Source organism: Mauremys reevesii, linkage group 7, assembly GCF_016161935.1.
Source record: "Mauremys reevesii isolate NIE-2019 linkage group 7, ASM1616193v1, whole genome shotgun sequence".
Classification (NCBI taxonomy): domain Eukaryota; kingdom Metazoa; phylum Chordata; order Testudines; family Geoemydidae; genus Mauremys; species Mauremys reevesii.
This window is the reverse complement of record NC_052629.1, coordinates 67,931,271-67,952,546: the sequence shown is the minus strand read 5'-3', so window position 1 is coordinate 67,952,546 and position 21,276 is coordinate 67,931,271. Positions and strand designations below refer to the sequence as shown.

Here is a 21,276-nt window from a genome sequence, read left to right as displayed (position 1 = left end):
GTGGACAGAACTTTCAGAAGGTCAGCACAAAGGCCTCTTTCTGTTTGATTTAAGACTGTGTTTTCTTTTACGTCTGTCCATTGCATCATGCAAAAAGAAGCGATAACATGGATTATCACCTGTTGGTCTAATATCATGCTCATCAGAGAGGAATTCAAAATTACGTAAGTTGGGGTTTTTTATTTGACCTAGGTGTCATGGACAGGCAGATTTTGATTAGACAATATCAATTAAAAATGCCCCCGTGTATTAGGACTCATTAAACACATCACTGTTCCTTATATGCCCAGATGATTGCAGGAAAAATAGCTTTCAGTGGCAACTGACAGACCAGTCTATTTTAATTTTACGTATATATAACACACATTCCGGGCTATTAAGGACCTTCAAGGAATCTAAATCCTATAGTACATATTCCGCTTGCCCTGCTTTCTAGTGGAAGATTTTAAAATGATCATCACCACCAAGACTCTTATCCAGCTGATGCCCACTTTGTTGAATCACCATTGCCTCCTGAACTATAAAACTGTGTTGGCTCTGTCTGCTCTAGAGCACAAGTACCCACATCAGTGTAAAACCATAGGCTTCTGGAACAAAACCTGGCCTGGAATCTCTTGAATCTAGAGTAAAATAAGAGTTATACTTCTTAAAAGAATCTGTAAAGGTGAATATCAGATTAATACTTTGTCACAGAAGCTAACACTGCATGTACGGGAAATAATACATTGCACTTCTACCGCAGCTCAATCATTAATTAAACCTCACAACACCCCTGAAAGGTATGTAAGTAATTGTAAGTGAGGGATTTGCCCAAAGTCACACGGAAAGTCAATGTCAGAGCCAGGAAAGGTCCCATGTACTCTCCCTTAATTCAGTAGCAAACTTTGGAACAAGAAATTCCTGGGAATGATGCCTCCTCTGAAATCTCTAGGACCCGTGACACATAGCTGTGGGACTGTAGAGCATTGCCATTCTTCTGAGGATAATGTCTGCTCCCCCTTTTTTAAGCAATCGTGCCTAGAAGACTATCCAAAAAGGCTTGATTGCCTTGGCTTTGTTAGTCAGGGCCGTAGCAACAAAGAATGTGGCCCCCTCCGAACATATGTCTGGGGCCCCTTACAATGCAGAAACATTTTTTTTGCCACTTTTAGGGGCCCCCTTCCTTGCGGGGCCCCCTCTGGTTGGAAGGTACGGAGGGTGCTCGCTACACCTCTGTTGTTAGTGTAGACCCAGAGAGCGGGTGTGACTGACACAACTTTTACAAACCGGCTGGCCAGGGCTGACATTCTTGGTTTGCAACTGGAGCTTTCCTTCTCCTGTGTGGATGTTGTGCTATGGCTGGGGAGTCCCACCTACTTGACAGAGATACAAAGAGATGAAGTGACTTGCCCAAGCAAGGTCCACGCAGAGTCAGGGACAGATCCCAGGTCTTCTGAGTCCCAGTTCTGCACCCTTGCCCCTGGACCATGCTGCTTCCCCACCACCCCAAAAAGCATGTGATATATACTTATCATGGGGAAATACTGGGCCATGATGGCTGCCAGTTCATGTTTTAAATTTATTTATGCCTTAACCCAGCAAAGCACTCAAGTATGTGATTCACCTTAAGCACATGGTGTAGTTTTAATTGAGACAACGGAACTACTCATATGCTTAAGGCTAAGTTTGTACTTCAGGGCTTTACTGGATCAGGGCCCTAGGGCAGGGGTGGGCAAACTATGGTCCACAGGCCGGATCCAGCCTGTTAGGGCTTTGGATCCAGCCCGCGGGATTGCCACCCCCGGGGCTAAGGCTAAGGGAACCGTGGCCAATGGGAGCTGCAGGGGGCAGTGTCTGCAGGTGAGGGCAGCATGTGGAGCCCTCTGCACCCCTCCCGCAGGGTCCGCAGGGATGTGGTGCTGGCCACTTCTGGGAGTGGTGCGGGGCCAGAGCAGGCAGGGAGCCTGCATTAGCCTCGCTGCGAGCTGCTGACACTCCGGAGCCGCTCAAGGTAAGCAGTGCCGGGCTGGAGCCTGCACTCCTCCTGCACGCCACACCCCAAACACCTGCCCTGAGCCCCCTGCCACACCCCACAACCCTCCTGCACCCCAACCCCCTGGCCTGAGACCCCTGCCACACCCCACACCTCTTCTGCACCCCAACCCCCTGCCCTGAGCCCCCTCCTGCACTCTGCACCCCCTCCTGCACCCTAAACCCCTGCCCTGAGCCCCCTCATATACCCTGCATGGCTCCTGCACCTCAACCCCTTGGCCTGAGGCCCTTTCTGCACACTGCATCCCCTCCCAGACCCCGCACTCCCTCCAACACCCCAATCTCCTGCCCCAGACCTACATTCATAGTCCTGCATGCAGTTTCCCCACCCATATGTGGCCCAAGGGCCAAAGAGTTTGCCCACCCCTGCCCTAGGGGCTGATCCAAAAACTGCTGAAGTCATTGGGAATCTTTCCATTGATTTCAGTGGACTTTGGATTGGCTCCCTTATCTACCTGAGTCAACGTTTCCCCTGCCAACTGACCTAGACTTCAGTCATACCCACTGATGTGATTTCTGAGCAAATATTTGAGTTATTTACGTACATTCAAATTTCTCAGCATTAGGCATTGCAAAAAACGTGTTCTTATTTGGTTTATAAACCTGCCAAAAACACAAGTGCCCACAGGCTGTGTGATCTCCAGCAGGGAAAGTTTTCACAATGGTAAGTCAGAGTGTGCATCTCACGCTTTAAAAGGAAGCAGTCTATATTCCTATTTACTTTATTTTAGTTACTCTTTGGGCTAGTGACAACTGCCCAACTATGCACGTATCTGATTTACATCCATTTTAAAGAATAGCTGGAGGGGTCCATAAAGGGAATGAAAGGTTGAGGGTAATTCTATGAGAATACCAATGAACATTTGCTAGGTGGTGCTTGTCTATGTTACTCACAGGGCTGAACCTCTTCTTTTGGTGTGGGAGAAATGGTCATTGTAAAAGCACCTCTGGCCTGGTCTACACTAGGACTTTAATTCGAATTTATCAGCGTTAATTCGAACTAACCGCTCAACCGTCCACACCAGGAAGCCATTTAATTCGAACTAGAGGGCTCTTTAGTTCGAATTTGGTACTCCACCCCGGCAGGTGGAGTAACGCTAAATTCGCACTTGCTAGCTCGAATTAGGCTTGGTGTGGATGCTAATCGAACTTAGCAGCTCCGGGAGCTATCCCACAGTGCACCACTCTGTTGACGCTCTGGACAGCAGTCCGAGCTTGGATTCTCTGGCCAGCCACACAGGAAATGACCCGCGAAAATTTGAATTCATTTTCCTGTCTGGGCGGTTTGAATCTGACGTTCTGGTTGCACATCGGGGCGAGCTCCGCAGCACCTGCAACGATGCAGAGCTCTCCAGCAGAGGAGTCCGGGCAATCCCAGAATAGAAAGAGGTCCCCAGCATGGACTGACCGGGAAGTCCAGGATCTGATCGCTGTGTGGGGCGAGGAGTCTGTGCTTTCGGAGCTGCGCTCCAACAAGCGGAACGCGAAGACGTTCGAGAAGGTTTCTAAAGCCATGAAAGACAAAGGATACAGCCGGGATGCGATGCAGTGCCGCGTGAAAGTGAAGGACCTAAGACAAGGGTATCAAAAGTCAGAGCGGCAAACGGACGCTCCGGAGCCCAGCCCCAGACATGCCGCTTCTACGAGGCACTGCATGCCATTCTAGGTGGGTCTGCCACCAGTGCCCCACCAGTGACGGTGGACTCCGAGGACGGAATAGTGTACCGGGACAGTTCCCCTCCCTGTTCGCCGATGGGGAAGATGAGGAAGGGTCTTTAGAGGACGGCGCAGGCGACATCGAACCCACTCCCGCTTTCCCTGACAGCCAGGATCTCTTCATCACCCTCACAGAGATCCCCTACCAACCGTCCCCGCCCGTTAACCAGGACTCGGAATCAGGGGAAGGATCAGGCGATAAGTGCAACACACGTATAAACATTTATTTTTTATAACATTGTTATAGAAAAAATAGAAACAGTATTTACAAAATTCTAAATATTAAACTATAATATATATTAAATTATATGAAGAGAAGGTCCACACAAATGGACTTTAAAATTTCTAATTATTTACTTTTTAAAACATTCTAAATATTAAACTATAATATATATTAAACTATATAAAGAGAAGGTCCACACAAATGGGGATAGAAAAATAGTCCTCTAGCGACATTTCTACGAAGGTGTCATTCAGTTCCTCGCAAAGCCTCCGCATGAGGTTCGTCGGAAGAGGTCGCTTGTTGGGCGCTCCGTGGAAGCAGACTCTTCCACGCCAGGACATCCGAATATAGAGTGGAACCATCGCCTCTACTAGCATTGCTGCATATGGTCCTGGTCTGTGCAGTGCGTCCCGTAACATGCGGTCTTTCTGGGCACGAGTGACCCGCCTCAGGGTGATCTTGTTCTGCAAATACTGCATCTAAGTAGGGCAATTAGTGTAGTGTTACTATTGTTAATGGTTTACAATTAGGTTGCATAACAATGACCCTCGCCTAACAGCCACGTGCGAGAGGCCACAGAGAACAAGCATGCATTGATCGTTCCGTGCGCTGGCGGAGGGTCTGCAAAAGGCTTATCCTTTCTGCTTTGCACATTGCCTTTAGCAGGAGAGCACAGCTAACCAGTAACTGATAAGCAGTATGTACTGTAAGGCTTACCAGGACTTTGTGCAAGAGGGATGCAGCTATCTTTCCTCGCTTGTGTGCTCTCCAGTGCAATGGCGCCGCCAATGAGAGCGTATTCCGAAATCTCGGACTAGTTCTGAGATCTCCTGAGACTTGGTTCCTCTTTGGTCTTGTTAACTGAAACTGACTAGACTGTGTTTACTGTTGGCAAACATGTATGTGTTCAAGGATATCACCTACTTTTTCACATCACACAGCTTCGCTCCTTCCCGACTGCCCCGCCATCCCACTGCAGAGGCTGGCTCGGATTAGACGCCGAAAGAAAAGACAAGGGACGACATGTTCCAGGAACTGATGGCCAGCTCCAGAGCGGAGGCGGCAGAGCAGAGACAGTCGAGGAGAGCCTGTGTCAGCAGCATCGCACACACCTGGAACGGGAGGATAGGTGGCGGCAGGAAGACCAGCAGGCGACTCAAACGCTGCTTGGTCTAATGAGGAGCAAACGGAGACGCCCGGCGCCTTGTAGATGTTCTGCAAGACCGCAGTCAGGAGGAGAGAGCCCCTGCAGTGCATCTGCAACCGCCTCCAACGCCAAGAAGTCCTGTCCCCCCCTCACCCAAAGTGACAAGACGGAGGGGCGGTAGGGGCCGTGAGAACTGTCCCTGCACCGCAGCACACCGATAATGTTAGAGACAACTGTCGTGCTGTAAATTTGTACAAGATCTTTCTTTACAGCATCAACCAGTCCCAACTCCAAGTTCAACCCCCCCCCTGTGTATTACATTATTAAAAGCGGTTTGGTGTTACTGACTGTTTCCGTCACGTTTCTGGTGTCAGAAGACTTTCTGTTGTTCTGTGGGGGGGGGGGGGAATTGCAATGTCACTGCATAGCCCACAGTGCCATGCTACAGACTTGGCTGCAGGGTCAACTGCAGGGCACACACAGACTGCAGTCACTAGGCACCAGGGACAGTCTGTGTGGTGTATGCTGCCCCGGGTCTTTCCTTGCTGTGTATGCTTGTGCAGGGTCCTGGTGCCTGACATCCCCGAATATAAAGGCAGGCTTCCCTTCACATGCATTTGGACCGTAGTCACGATCCTCCCCGGTGCCCCGAGCCCCAAAAAGAGACCTCATCCAGGGGCAGATACTCACCCGTCCCCACACCTCACCCTTCCAACGCCCAAACCCACAGCCGTCATGGTAACCCCTATCCAAGGACGGCACCCCTCGCCCCTTCCTGCAAACCCACCCATCAGTGCACACCTTAACCAGCACAGAATGCTTCCATGTTTCAACGAAGAAACAGAAATGCAAAGTCAACGAAAGATTTATTATTAATTACTAAAACATGTCCTTAGTTTTAAAACGTCCTTGGGAAGTGGGGGAAACTTGGTTTATGATCAGGCTCTCTGAAAATCAAGTGGACAGTCACAGGTTACCCTGCTCTGCGAGAAACTCGCTTTTTCAAAGCCTCCTGATGCATATCGCCTGGGATATTCTTCTCTCTCCACGGGTGTCTGGCTGATCGTAAACAGCAGCCAGGCGATTTGCCTCAACCTCCAAAGCGGGCAAAGGTCTCGCCCTTGCTCTCACAGAGATTGTGGAGCACACAGCAAGCAGCAATAACTACGGGATATTCTTTCGCTGATGTCCGCGAGTCAGTAAGGTCCGCCATCTTCCCTTGAGACGTCCGAAAGCACACTCCACCACCATTCTGCACTTGCTCAGCCGGTAGTTGAAGAGTTCCTTTTCAGTGTCCAAGGCGCCTGTATAGGGCTTCATGAGCCAGGGCATTAGCGGGTAGGCCGGGTCCCGAGGATCACTGTAGGCATCTGCACATCCCCAACCGTTATTTTGTGGTCCGGGAAGAAAGTGCCTGCCTGGAGGCGTCTAAACAGACCAGAGTTCCTGAACACACGCGCGTCATGAACCTTGCCCGCCCACCCGACGTTGATGTTGGTAAAACGTCCCCTATGGTCCACCACAGCTTGCAGCACCATTGAAAAGTAGCCCTTTCGGTTAATGTACTCGCTGGCCTGGTGGGCTGGTGCCAGGATAGGGATGTGAGTCCCATCTATAGCCCCACCGCAGTTTGGGAATCCCATCGCGCGAAGCCATCTATGATGGCCTGGACATTTCTGACAGTCACTACCTTTGAGAGCAGTTGCTCAACGATTGCGTGGGCTACTTGAATGACAGCAATCCCCACGGTAGATTTGCCCACGCCAAAGTGGTTCGCTACTGACCGGTAGCTGTCTGGCGTGGCAAGTTTCCAGAGGGCTATGGCCACTCGCTTCTGCACAGTCAGGGCTGCTCGCATCCTTGTGTCCTGGCGCTTCAGGGCAGGGGACAGCAAGTCACACAGTTCAAGGAAAGTGCCCTTACGCATCCTGAAGTTTCGCAGCCACTCTGTGTCATCCCAGACCTGCAGCACTATGCGGTCCCACCAGTCTGTGCTTGTTTCCCGGGCCCAGAATCGCCGTTCCACACCATGAACTTGACCCATTGCCACCATGATCTCCACTGCCCGGCGTACCCTGCTTTGTGAGAGGTCTGCGCCACTCTCCTCACCGTGCTGCCGGAGCCTCCTCGCCCGGTTTCTCAGCATCTGACTGTGGAAGAGGTGGACGATAATGTGCGAGGAGTTGACAACGGCCATAAGTGCAGCGATGATCGCAGCGGGCTCCATGCTCGCAGTGCTGTGGCGTCCGCGCTGTAACCGACCAGAGAAGGGCGCGAACAGATTTCCCGCCGGCGCTTTCAAGGAAGACAGGGAGGGCAGGATTGACGGTTCAATGACGACACATTTCCCCCCCCAGCATGCATTGGGGGGAAATCCCACAATTCAAATGGGCAGCGGGGAGTGCGGGAACTGTGGGATAGCTTCCCACAGTGCACCGCTTCCAAAGTCGAAGCTGGCCCCGTGAATGTGGACTCAGAAGTTCGAATTTGTGTATTTAGTATGGATACACAAATTCGACTTATTAAGGTTGAATCCACAAATTCGACTTAAGTAGATTCGAAATAGTCCTGTAGTGTAGACAAGCCCTCTGACTCTAAAGCCATTCAGAATCGCACTGTTCTAACTGACCTAAAAGGGCTGATTTCTAGTTGCCTCCTGGGAGTTTAGTCCATTTCAAAATGGAGCATATTTTACTCTGGTACACAGGAATAGCCAGACTGGATCAAATCAATGGACCATCTACTTCAAAATCCTGTCTCTGACAGTGACCAGTACTAGCTGCTTCAGAGGAAGGTACAAGAACAACAGATATGGACAATTATGGAATAACCTGCCCATAGGGGAAGCATCTTCTCAAGCTCATTAATTAGTGGCTGACTTATGCCCTACATTGTGATGGCTTATATCCCCTACATGTCTAACTTTGTTAGTGTAACTGCAAATATTTTTATTATTCATGTCAGCGTCTAATCCTTTATAGAATCTGACTAAATGTTTTGCCTCAAGGTCTTGTGGCAGTGAGGTCTACTGTAATTATTCATGGTGTAAACATATTCTCTTTAATCAGTTTTAAATTTGTTGTTTTTCTATTTAATCGTGTGATCCCTATCTCTTGTATTATGAAAGGGCAAAGAGGAGCACTTGATTTCATTTCCCTACATCATTTCTCATTTTACATAACTATCACATCTCATTTCCTCTCCTCTAAACTAAATAGTCCTTATTTTTTCTCTCCCCGCATATGGAAGCCTTTCCATGTTTTTATCAATCCTCCTTTCCCTGAGCTTTTTCTATCTGTGCTATACTATTTTGGAGGCAGCGTGACCAGAACCGCACAGTATTAAAGATGAGGAGGTATATTAATTTATATAACAGCATTAATATTGTCAGAATTATTTTCTAGCTATTACTTTATGAAACCTAATATCTAGTTTTGCTTTATTTAAAATCATCAAGCTTTGAGTGGATGTTTTTAATGAAAGATCTAGAATAGAGCTGGGCAAAATTTTTCACCCAAAACTTTTGTTTTTTTTTAAGAAAGAAAGAAAGCAAGCAAGCAAGCAAGCAAGCAAGCAGATTTGGCAACATCAAATTATCTGGTGACTTCATGTCTGCTTTGCCAGATTGTTTCAGTTTAAAAAAAAAAATTCCAAAAAAATTCACAATATTTTGAATATTTTGTTCAACCCCAAACCATTTTTTTCAACTATCAGATGAGCTGAACTTTTAACAAAACCATTTTTAGTTTGACTCGAAACAATTTTTTTAAATTTATTTTTTTGAATTGCCAATAAGCCAAAAAAATCAGTTATTCACAGAGCTCTGGTCTAGAACAATGCCTAGATCTCATCCCCAAGTAGTTAATTTAGAATGTATGATTAGTTCAAATTCTTGTATTTACATACATTGAATTTCATCTGCTGTAGAGTTGTCCAATCACTAAGCTTATCTAGATTATTCTGTATTTCCTCACACTCTTCTGTCCTCTTAACTAATTATTGCAGAGCCTTTCACATTGAGCTTATTGGTTCAAGTTTAGCTTAGGTCTGCAGTTCTCAAACTGTGGATTGGGATCCCAAAGTGTGTCCCAACCTCATTTTAATAGGGTTACCAGGGCTTGAATGAGACTTGCTGGGGTCTGGAGCCAAAGCCTGAGAGTTTTAGCCCTGGTGGGGCTCAGGTTACAGGGCCTTGCCTGGGGCTGAAGCCCTTGGGCTTCTGCTTTGGCCCCCGTGACCTAGGCAGTGGGGCTCAGGCTTTGGTCCCTCTATGCAGGGTGGTGGGGCTTAGGCTTCAGTCACCCCTCCTGAAGCAGCATAGTAATTTCTCTTCTCAGAAGGGGGTTGAGAAGCAATGAAGTTTGAGAACCCCTGGCTTAGATAATTCATGACAGACATGTACCATAGAATATCAGGGTTGGAAGGGATCTCAGGAGGTCATCTAGTCTAACACCCTGCTCAAAGCAGGACCAAACCCCAAAACCCTAAATGGAATCCGCACAGATTGAACTCACAACACTGGGTTTAGCTGGCCAACACTCAAACCACTGAGCTATCGCTCCCCCTCATGATTGTTGGGGATTGGTTGGAGCCATTCTGTATTACCTTACCTGGTTTTGCATTAATGCCATGTTGTGCCAGGAACATTTTCATTTGACACCATCAGCTCAGGATTAAACAAAGACTGTGAATGGCTTGCCAATTACAGAACCAGTTTCTCCTCCCTTGGTTTTCACACCTCAACTGCTAGAACAGGGCCTCATCCTCCCTGATTGAACTAACCTCGTTATCTCTAGCTTGCTTCTTGCTTGCATATATAAACCTGCCCCTGGAAATTTCCACCACTTGCATCTGAAGAAGTGGGTATTCACCCACGAAAGCTCATGCTGCAGAACGTCTGTTAGTCTATAAGGTGCCACAGGATTCTTTGTTGCTTTTACAGATCCAGACTAACACGGCTACCCCTCTGATACTTGCCTCCAGATAAGGTTTTCCTTGGCTTTCCAGGGCTTCAGTAAACTCGGTGTTCCTTTTTTCTTCCTGTGTTGTTTGACCATGTAGCCCACAGTCCCCACTTTCTTTATCATCTTTATCACCTTGAAAGGGCCTTGCCAGTTGGCCATTAACTTTGATTCTGAGCTTGGAAGAAGTAACAGCCCTCAACATCCACTAGGTCGAATTATCTTAGGTTTTACTATAGCACTTGTCACTATAGCATCTAATCACTGACGTGGATCAGTTAAAGAGTTGGCAATAGAACTTAGAACGCCTCACTCCCAGTTTCATGCTCTAATCAGTAGGCCACAATCCATCTCTTAATTCTACGGCAACCCTTTGAAAGAGGAATGCCTAGCACCAATGCCTCATGAGACGTCTCTAGGGTCTTTGAGACAGCAGACCAGTAAGAGCAGTGGAATGCTGCCACTCTTCTTAGCATTACACCGTGTCTGTCTTTGTTTCTCATATGAGAGCTCTTCTTGAAGGCCTGTCACTGCTTACATATCACAAGAAAAGGCTTTTGTTATGAGTGTGGATGTGAAACATTGAACAGAGAGCTCCAATACAGCCTTTCGCTTCATTTTGTTCCTCGCTGAGACAAAACCTCCTCTTGCCAACTGGTCAAATTTCAGTAACTTCTGCAGAAACTTTCAGCATGACTTCTCTGGAATGAGAATACATTCAAATTGCTCAGTACAAGGCCTTGCACAATACTTGTTTTCATGCAGTGTATAATTTCACTGCAGAAAACTTCCCACAGACTGGGAACAACCCAATTTTACAATGGTAAATCAGTTTCAGATTTTAAAAGCGGATAGTGCCTGATAAAGCTATTTGTTTTGAATTTGCTATTATAGAGAAATGCCTGACTAGAGAGGTATTTGATTTGCCTCTATTTGACTGAATACCTGCAGGAGTCTCTAAGGAGATTAAGATCATGGCCATAATTTTATGAAAACAATGGATTTTGTTTAACTGTTAGCTAGGAGCTGCACATGTAATTCTGTGGCTCTTTTGCCTATTGATATTTTAATCCTGGGAAAAGTCAGCCCCTTTGTAAAAGCCTTTTCTGATTCTAGAGCTGTTTAGAACCATGCAATCTGAAGTTCTAGATGGAAAATACAAACTTTATAAGATTTATATAGTCCCTTTATTCTGAGATACCAGGAGGTGTCCTCTCCAGCACTCGGTTAGCCGACCACTTAGGCATCCCTCAAAAGACGGGAAGAGAACAGAAGCCAATCTCTGCTCTGGTTTACGCCCATGCAACTCCATGATAGTTGCAGGAGTAACGAAAGGCAGAATTTGACAGTCTCTTGATGAGTGCAGGATTTGCAGAATAGGTGGCAGTTTCCCTGGTGTATGTAGATTTGTAAATGAAGAGGAGATATTATGAATCAGTTTTCTGCATATTGTGCCTTTCATCATCATGAGTCTTGCTGCCTATCTGCTGGGAAGTAGAGATCACAGCTGCAGTCTATTCATAGTAACACTCTATGCACTTTCTCACTCAGGTCTATACTGTTTGTTTCTTTTCTTGTTTTGGTTTTCCTACTCAGAAATAAGTCAAGTAGACCGAGGCCTGGTCTACACTGTGGGGAGGGGAGGAATCGATCTAAGTTACGCAACTTCAGCTATGTGAATAATGTAGCTGAAGTCGATGTACTTAGATCTACTTACCACGGTGTCTTTACTACGGTGAGTCAACTGCTGTCACTCCCCCGTCGACTCTGCCTGCACCTCCTCTCCGAGTAGAGTACAGGAGTCGATGGGAGAGCGCTCGGGGATTGATCGCTGCCCGCCAATCTGGCTGGTAGTAAAGACATACCCTAAAGAAAATTTGTGTTTTTCTTTGGAATTATTTCTTCTTGATATTTGTTTTTATGCATACCAAGATTTCTTCTGTCTGACTCTGTACAAATGAATTGTTTTTAGCTCGTAACCATTGAAAAGACACCTCATTTTTGCCATGTCTCCCACTTACAGAAGTGCTTTCTGGGTATACTTCTAGCCTTTGGCATCTTGGTGACACTATGCGATGCGTCCTGTTTTTATATACAAAATGACCCATTGGAATCTACCAAAGGTAAGAACCACAAACACTCTCTTTGACTTGGTCTATGTTAGCTGATCGCCATTGAGAATAGCCAGGAAAAGTATGAAAGGTATGAAAGAGGGATCAAGAGGGTAATGTAGGAGACCCCCCCAAATTATATATTTAGAGTGGGAGGCAGTGGGCAAGAGGCGTGCACAGAAAGCATCACAGAAGGCAGACATCCAATGGATTTGAGTCAAGCAAGTAGCTTTTGTGTGTTCTGATGCTGTGTAGTGACAGTGTCCATTCTAGTTGGATCCCCTTCCCTTTCTGTTCTATTCCAAAGAATCAAAGAATAACATGAATCCAAACTCTAAATAAGGGACACAAGACTTTCTCTATGTAAGCGACTGACAGAGAAGCCCCAGTACAGCGATTCCACACGTGTAGGTTTTCTAGTGGGTTTGGAGGCCATCATTTTGTTTAAGCAGACTCATACTGGAGTTGATGGCAGTTTTAAGTGAGTTATTCTGGCAGGATATGGCCCCGGTGATTTACTGCTCAGTGTCACAAAAGATTTGTCCCACGAGTGCAGAAAATGAAGAGAAAATCAGCTCGTGCTCTCAAAGTAGTAAACGAGGCTGAAAGGTAACTCAGGTGAACAATAAAAGTGGAGGGAACTACATTTCAGCTGAACCCTACCAACACATGCCCATCAATCATTTACACGATGCATAGAGATATTTAAGTTGTTAGTCATCTGTCAGTGTTTAAGGGAAGGGTTTGGGTTTTTGTTCTATTGTAGGTTGTAGTCAAGATGGAAAGCTGCATGGATTTGGTACCTCTTGGACTGCAAATTGCAACAGATGTCACTGCAGCCAGAATGGAATACGCTGTTGCTCCACGTAAGATCAACAGAACCTGTAGCGTTTTTCCAGCGTGAAAGCCACATGATGCTCTCACCACCCACACTTTGAATAAACACACTACCAAAGTCACAGCTCCACCAAGAGATCTTTTCCACCCATTGGGTCAATGGCTGCATTCTCCTTAGCTTACATCCTAGCCACTGGTATTAGAGGCAGCCTTGCTGGAAACATATCGAGTTGCCTGGCTGTATGGCTTTCCTTAGAGCTGCTTGTGACACTCACAAATCCCTTGGTTAGTGCTGATACTGAACTTGGCACTGTACAACAAACGTTAATACAGTCCCTTTCCATGTTAGTTAGAGGATCTTCAATAGTTCTAGAAAGTGTGCATATATCCTGGGGTAGAATATGGTCACAGGTGTCTAACACCACACAGAACTGGACAGGAAGTGATGGGGAATACTTTATCCATCTGTAATTGTATGGGGAATGAAGTTCACTGAAATTTGATCTGGTCACTGCGACTAACACCCGTAGCTTTATGAAATATGCCACAGGATTTCTGATGATCAGAGAGGAAGGATAGTCCAGTGGTTAGGGTTTTAGCTGGGACATGGAGAACTGCGTTAAATTCACTGCTCTGCCACACATTTCATGTGTGACCTCAGGCAAGTCACTTCGTTTTCTCTGCCTCAGTCTCCTATCTGTAAAATGGGGATAATGGCACTGCTCTGCCTCACAGAAGCATGAGGAGGATAAATACCCTAAGATGTCCTATGCCTTGTTGTTTACATACTCCAAACAGTTCCCCCCATGAGAGAGAAAGCAGCATATGAAGCTTCTACCTAAGACATTACTAGGAATAGGAAAATTTCTTTTGCAAATTTAGCTCATGTTAAAAAATACGGCCTCCAGGTTTAGGAGAGGAGCTCAGATTTCTGGAGTTCAATTTCCGTTTTTCTGGCAGTGATGTCTCAGGTCAGGCCTGACTCAACTGGCTAGAAAGGAGAACATATAAGAATGAGAATAAGCCATCGGGTGAAATTAGTTTGCAGACCCTTGTCGAATGACAAAGAATGAAACATGAGCAGCAAAAAGGGGCTCAGCTAATCAAACTATTAGCTAGAAAACAGCTCTGCCAGCTCTAACGCCTCCCAACACAATCTCTTCCTGCCAGAAGTGCGGATGCTGTCATAACTGGAAATAGTTTGTATCTCATTCTCACAGCCTGATATTTGCTCTTTTCTCTCCCAATGACAGCTACCATTCGCCTAGGGATTATGACAAGGAAAAATGTGAAAGCATTTTCAACAAGAACACCTGCAGCTACAGTGTGGTGGAGAAGGCCGACCCCTCGAAAGCCTGCGAGGTCCGTGCTTGGGTGGGTTAATTACAAATCCACTTAGAATTTCTCTGCATAGTGCCTTTTCTTCCCCTTCTATGGATGATCAACAATAGAATGCATCTGTTCTTCAGAAATTCATGATGGTCTTTTAAGCATCACTACTAACAGCTGGTTTTTCTTCTCCTTGTTGAGTAGCAGTTCAGTGTGTGACAATGCACTGTACCTGATTCTATATTGTTTCTGTTATTCCCTGAGCTTTGATCACCCGAATTAAATAAACTCAGATGAAGCATCAGAAGTCCCTGAGTGTTTTCTTTATAAGAACTAAATAACAATGGGGCTCCCTCTCCTTCCTTTGAGGAGAGCACACTGATTTTGGCAGTTTTTCTTACTGTGATGGGTGAATCAGTTCAGGAAAACAGTAAGAACCAGCCTGTATTTCCTGAACCACTTCTGTGCTCTTTGTCCAGGTTCATATATGTTCATGAAGGCTCCATCCATCTCAATTTCCAGTGCAGCCAGGCTTCTCTCACACACAGCTACCACCTGATTGACTGCAAGAGCCGGCAGGTACCCAGATCCAGCATTCTACTCTGTTTGCACATGCCAGATGCCAGGCTTCCTTCTGGTCCACGATTCTTCGAACACTGAACGGGTTCCTCATTATCATTCACCAGCAGGAAATCAAACTAGCAGTGGGAACAGTGCTCCAGTTTCAGGAGCACCCAGCTAGCTGGGAACACGGCACTACCACCCTTTGTAACAGCTGTACCTCTGAGCCGTGCTAGCCCTTGAAGCTGAGCAACCTCTGTTTGGTGACTGGTATGGCATTAGCTTGGTATCATCTGCTCACCGGTAACACGATGTAAGTACATTGAGTATTAGGAATCAATGCACTATTTGGAATATAGTGTATTATAAAGCAGCAAGGGAAAAACTACTGGGGGAAAGGATCCAGGGCACTGGAAGACATTCCCTTTCTTGAGGTAATCCCTTCTTTAACTCAAGATTTCTCCTAGTGTTAACCTGTCAGCACTGTGTGGGGAGTGACTGGGACAACTGGATTCCTACATGCAATCTCTGCTCATTGTGCTGAACTGTGAGCCCTTAATGCCAGCCTTGGCAACAGGGAGGTCTTGGCAAGACTAGCAGAGTCAGAATGAGCTCTATCCTGACATCTGGTGGTGAGCTGTGGAAAAGGACTTTAGTGGCTGATCTCGTTTGCCTGGGCACAGCCACCCTGCCTAGCATGATGGACTGCTTGTCCAAATGGTCACTTTGGCTGCTGTGGGATCCTCAGTCTCTTTGTTATTGGGGATGAGTAATAAAGTGTTGTTACCCTGGTTATGTGAATCAAGGACAGTAGAACTGTACTTAGCATTTTATGAAGGAGGGACGAGCCCTCAAATAAGTAGCACTTGCTAGGCAAGGGGCATGGGCTCCAAAGACCAGTGAGTTGAGAGAGGATGGAGAGTAGTCTGGTGGGGTGGGGTGGGTCCTTTATGAGGGTTTTAAAAAGCAATTTTGGCTCCTTTTCTTTCCGTGCTATAATAATAGAACTCATTTTGACTCTGTTAGAAGTCTTGTTAGGTGCTGTGGAGCTGAAATCACTGATTCCTAGGTTTAAGTATTACACCTATTTTGGGCTACTGGTTCTGAGCATGCTAACAATAAAGTGATGGGGGCCTACCCCCTTGCCCCACTAACACCTGAAGTTACTAAGAGCTGAAATCACTGAAAGCTGTGTTAAGTGGGGAGCTAGGAGAGAGGTGTGGCTGGCGGTGAAGACTGCAGCAGAGCCCCACAGGGAGGTGTGGCAATCCACTATCTGGAGCAGCAGAGCATGTAAGGTGCTCCCATATTTCCCCCCACTCCCCTTTCCCTTAGGCTAGAAGGTAAACTCTGCAGATGAATGTCTGAACTCTGGGGCTACACTGACCAAGGACAAAAACTGTGTTGGGGGGGGGGTGACTTTTGGGTTGCTGGACTCAAGAACCACTCTGAGGCTGCACTAACCAAGGGCAGAAACTGTGGGTGGGGTGATTGTTGGGTTGCAGGACTTAAGACCCTGAGGGCATAGGCCACTGCTAAGCTTACTTGGGGATGGGTCTTTTGCTCATGGTTTGTTATCAATCCTCTTTGTGGTGTTTCCCCACATAATGCCGCATTTTTTCCCGCCTTTATTAAAAGGCTTTTGCTACACTCAGACTCTGTGCTTGTGAGAGGGGAAGTATTGCCTCTTAGAGGTGCACAGGGGGGTGGTCTGTAATTGTTCCAGGTCACTGGGTGGGGGCTTGAGTGGGTTTTGCATTGCGTTATTGAAAAGGAACCCCTAGATACTGAACCCAGCCCTTGTTGCTGCTAATTCTGACGGGCAGAAGGGTTACACAAGGACGCTTCTTATGAAATTCCTGTGATCTAGTAGCAGGAACCCTAGTTCTTCGCCTCCTTCCTACTTATTTGTTTCATCTGCATGTCAGAACTTTGTGAGTAACTGATTTTCAGGTCACCGGAAGTCCTGGGGGAAAAAAATCATTTTGGGTACAACCTGAAACTGAATTTTTTTGGATTTTTCAGTGACTCAAACCCTCAGACTTATTTTATTTTGGGTCAAATGAAAGATTTACTCCGCCCCAAATGTAGTGTTTCACTTCCACTCTGAGTGTTTTTGAAAATAAAAGCAAATGGAATTTAGGAACCCAGAGCTAGATTCACAGAGCTGAGGAGAGGGTGGAGGTGCCCCATTTCTATCCCATATTCCAGGGGTGAGGGGCTGAGCAGCTGGCTGGATGTGGGAGATCTAGGTTCAAATCCCCCCTCTGGAGCAGGGATATGACCCTGTGTCTCCCACCCCTCAGTGAGTGCCCTAGCCACCAGGCTATTGTGGGGGTGGCCACTTTGAATTTCTTCTGCTGAAGCTGTTTCACTTTTGGTTAAACACTTACCTGTTCCTTGAGCTAGAAAGAGCACGTGAGTGACACCAGGCTGGGACATGGGGCGTTCACCTTGGAGCGGGGGACACCTGCACTGTAGTTCCTGCTCCAATGACTATTTATTTATTGAGAGTGGAACAGTGTCAACAGGAGAGACTGAGAAAGCCCCACCCTTGAATACACAGTAGCCCTGGGGGTTAGGGAATACCCTGGGGTTGCAAAAGGCCTGGGTCCCCAGCCCTTGCTTCTGGGTGGGGATTTGAACATGGATCTCCCACATGTCAGCTGGGCTCCTTGATATAAGGGGAATTGCCCCAGTTTTGTGAATTTAGCCATGTCAGCTGGCTCCCTTTAGCCCTCCAAAGAAACTCCTGCCCGGCAGCTTGCAAGAGCCGCACCTCTCCAGATCAAACACTGCTCACAACTTGTGCTCTGAAAACCTGAAGGAGCCTGCAATGAAGATGGTCGGGGCAGGTGCTGGGTCTGGAATGCTGAGTGAACAAGAGGGTGCCGAGTTAGATCTTTTTCATCTTTTGAAAGTGACTAACGAACCCATTCTTCCTCCACAAGCATAAACCAAACTAGCACGTGCACCATGCTTCAGCCCCAGACTCCCTGCACACCTGACACTCACGCAGATCCCACAGAGCTTGTAGCTGTGGAAGAGGAAAACAAGTCCTGGGATGCAAATCACAATGTGCATGATGACTTCCATAACGTACGGAACAGGCAGGAAAGATCAGAAGGTCCACGAATGTTTACAGAACAGGCCTGATGTAGTTTGTCCAGCTCTTTCCCACACATGCCCCCTCTCCCATACTGCCTTCCCAAACTCCTACAATACCTTCATTTTCTTCCTAGAAGTTGGGACCTGTAGCTTCACCTGCCCCCCCACCTTGTCTGGGATCCCGTGCTCCCTTTCTTGGGGTCTCCAGCAGGTGCCAGGTGCCAGCCCTCCACCCCTAGAGCTTTGCAAAGGATAGCAGCAAACAGGTAGAGCCAGCAAATCCATTGGGGGTCTTGTATGTACGTGCACACGCATGCCAGCGAGTAGTCTGAGTGTTCTACCCCGAATGGGGTGCGTGAGAGAGGGAATTGTAGGAAAGTGGTCGGTCATGATAGGGATTAACCAGGTTATCCAGAGTATTATGGGATGGAGCTATGCCCAATGCCTCCTTTACTTCCTGTTCAGTCAGTGGGAGTTTGTCCCTCACTCGATGCAGCTAAACTAAAACCAGACAGGTCCCAGGCTGCAGCCCTGTGAGTAGATTTATTTTTGTTGCATTGAGTGATCTGTGTACAAAAGGATCCAGCTGCATCTTTATCTCTGCTACAATGAGCTGCAGGAGCCGATGGCACCAAATGAGGCTTTATGCTGTAGCCAGGGAACCCCACTTTGTAACCCTGCTGAGAGGGATAGGCCTGGTTCATAGGTTGGTGTGCTACCTAGCCTCCGGCTCTGTTACCAGGAATCGGGTATCACTTAGGAGTTGGTTTTGCACACAGTCTCCAGTTCCCAGGAAGTGTGTACACAGGGGGTGCCACCATGCCACTGATATGCAATATAATTTCCATCATGCCCTCTAGAATCAATAAACCTTTCTGAATACATAACGCCTATTGTGAAATGCAAAGGATGAAGCTTATTGTGGAATGGGAACAAGGAAGGGGAAGGAATAATTAAAAGGGCAAACAGCCCATCAGGCACGCCACAAAGCAAAGAATGAGACAGACAGCTCCCAAAACTCACTCAGTCCTGCCTGGCCTTCCCAGATGCCAAAGTCCCCTATTCCTCAGAACGTGACCCTAGTGGCCTAGCAGAGGCTGCCTGTACATGCTGTGGTTCTTTTGTCCTAGCGCCAGAAGAAGCCCAAATCTACTCAACGGGTAACAAGCCAGTGAAAGATCCTAAGGTTGGAAGTCAGATCCCCAGCTGGTGTAAACCAGCACAGAACAATGCTGAGGATCTGGCCCTTCATTATCACTAGTGGGGAATCATTTCCTCAGTGAAACATCTTACAAGTTGTCATTTATCACCGGTTCTCTTATCGCAGTTTCCGCTGCCTGAATTCAGAGCCTGCGTGAAGCTTACTCTCTCCAAGCTGTACGTCTTTAATGGGCACACAGATAGAAGAGGTAGAAGAATAGAAAAGATATTTTGGATGACCAAATGCTTTTCCAAATCCCAGACTGCAGATACCTGGGGCAGATGTTTGAACTGGAGCATTCAGAGACAGCCAGCACCTGGTTAGGTTTTTATCTTCTGAAAGTGACTAACAAACCCATTCTTCCTCCACAAGCATAAACCGAACTAGCAAGTTCACCAAGTCTCAGCACATTTGTCTCTGGACACTCACCCAAAGAGATTCCACACGTTGTGGCAGATGAAAGCAAATCCTGTGAAATCCCCGTAATGCACACCACGCTCTGCCCGATGACTTCCACAATGTCCAGGACAGAGATGTCTCTAGGCACATGCCAAACTGGCCATAGAACAGAAATGCTACAACAAGCACAAAAGATCCAGGAAAGTTTGCAGAGCGGGGCTGATCTAGTCTCCACAGCCCTTCCCCTTTTCTCCACATGTACCCCCTCTCCCATACTGCCCTAACATTACCTTTGGTATCTTCTGAGAAGGAGAGACCAGGTGCCTCACCACCACCCTGTACAGGACCCAGTGGACCATCTCCTCCAGCAGGTGCCAGGTAGCTGCTCCCCTGCGCCCATCTTTGAGAGCTTTGCAGAGGGCAGCAGCAGCAGCAAGGTAGAGCCAGTGCCTTTCCATTGCAAATCCATCAGGGTCTCCGGAAGAATGGGGGTCAGAAAGTAGTCTGACGGCTCTATCTCAACAGGGTCTGTGAGAGAGGAAACCCTCTCCATCCTCATCCTCTGCTGGAATGAGCTGTAGGAACCAACAGCATGAAATAAGGCTTAGTGCTGTAGTCAGGGAACCCCACTTTGTAACCTTGTTGTGCGTGATAGGCCCGGGTTCATTGGTTGGCTTGATACAACCCCAGGCTCTGTTACCAGGGATCAGATATATCAAGAGGGCATCAGTCAGGGGTGTGTTTTGCATATTGTCTCCAGTTCCCATGGAAGTGTGTCTACAATAGATGCCAAAGAGTGCAACTGACAGAGTGCAAGTCCCATAATGCTCTCCGACATCAATGAACTGTTCAGAATACAGAACTCCTACCACAAAGCACACGGTGGTGGTGGTGCAGAGTTTGAGGAAAGGGAGCTAGGGGGCGGGAAATGGAATTATCAACAAGGCAAACAAAATACCAGACACATTACAGAGTATAAAATGAAAAGGGCAGTTCTCAGATTTCCCACAGCCCTGGCTGGCCTTCCCAGATGCCACGTCCCTTATACCTTAGAATGTGACCCTACTGTTCTTAGCAGTAGCTGCACGTAGGTGCTAGGGTTCTTTTGGCCTAACGCTGAAGAAGTGCAAATGCTTCTTCAAATCCCAAACTGCCAAGTTGGCAGTTACACTTGAGTTTGTTTCCTGACATTCAGCTCAGAGCTGGCTTTTGCTAAGGTCTGTAAGTGCCTCGTCATGAACACAGGCAGGAGGGGTGGGTGCTGGCTTACTGAGCACCTAGACCAGTGTTTTTCAAATGCTGCCACTATGGTGGCATGCGGCCACCAGGGCCTTTTCTTGTGGCCACAGCCATCTGGGCTTCGATGGGTGGGGTGGGGGGCAAAGCAGTGGCCCCTCTCCCAGGGCTGCCAGCAGAGGTTGGGCCCTGCTCCCCTCCGGAGACACAAACAGGCAGGCAGATGGTGAATTCCCCACTTTCCCCAGGGGTAGGGGAGGCAGGCTTCGGCCACGGGGCTTCGGGCTCCATTCACGCGGTGGCAGACTCTGGTTCCAGGCTCTCTGTTCATCTCCCCATTCAGGATTTAATTTGTTCCTCCCTAGGAGTTTGTCCTCAGCACCAGAGGGGCACGATCCTGACTGGGGGTTAGCCAA

The 21,276-nt window shown here is 47.4% G+C and overlaps 1 protein-coding gene across 1 annotated transcript; it reads left to right on the top strand.

Annotated features, from left to right (window-relative positions):
• The first annotated feature begins 2,605 nt into the window (after positions 1-2,605).
• Positions 2,606-14,669, top strand: LOC120368859 (beta-microseminoprotein-like). The gene is made up of 4 exons (XM_039481530.1): positions 2,606-2,695; positions 12,102-12,201; positions 12,956-13,055; positions 14,280-14,669. Exons 1-4 carry the CDS (start codon positions 2,693-2,695, stop codon positions 14,407-14,409), a joined length of 333 nt encoding a protein of 110 aa, XP_039337464.1. The 5' UTR covers positions 2,606-2,692; the 3' UTR covers positions 14,410-14,669.
• The last annotated feature ends 6,607 nt before the right edge of the window (positions 14,670-21,276 follow it).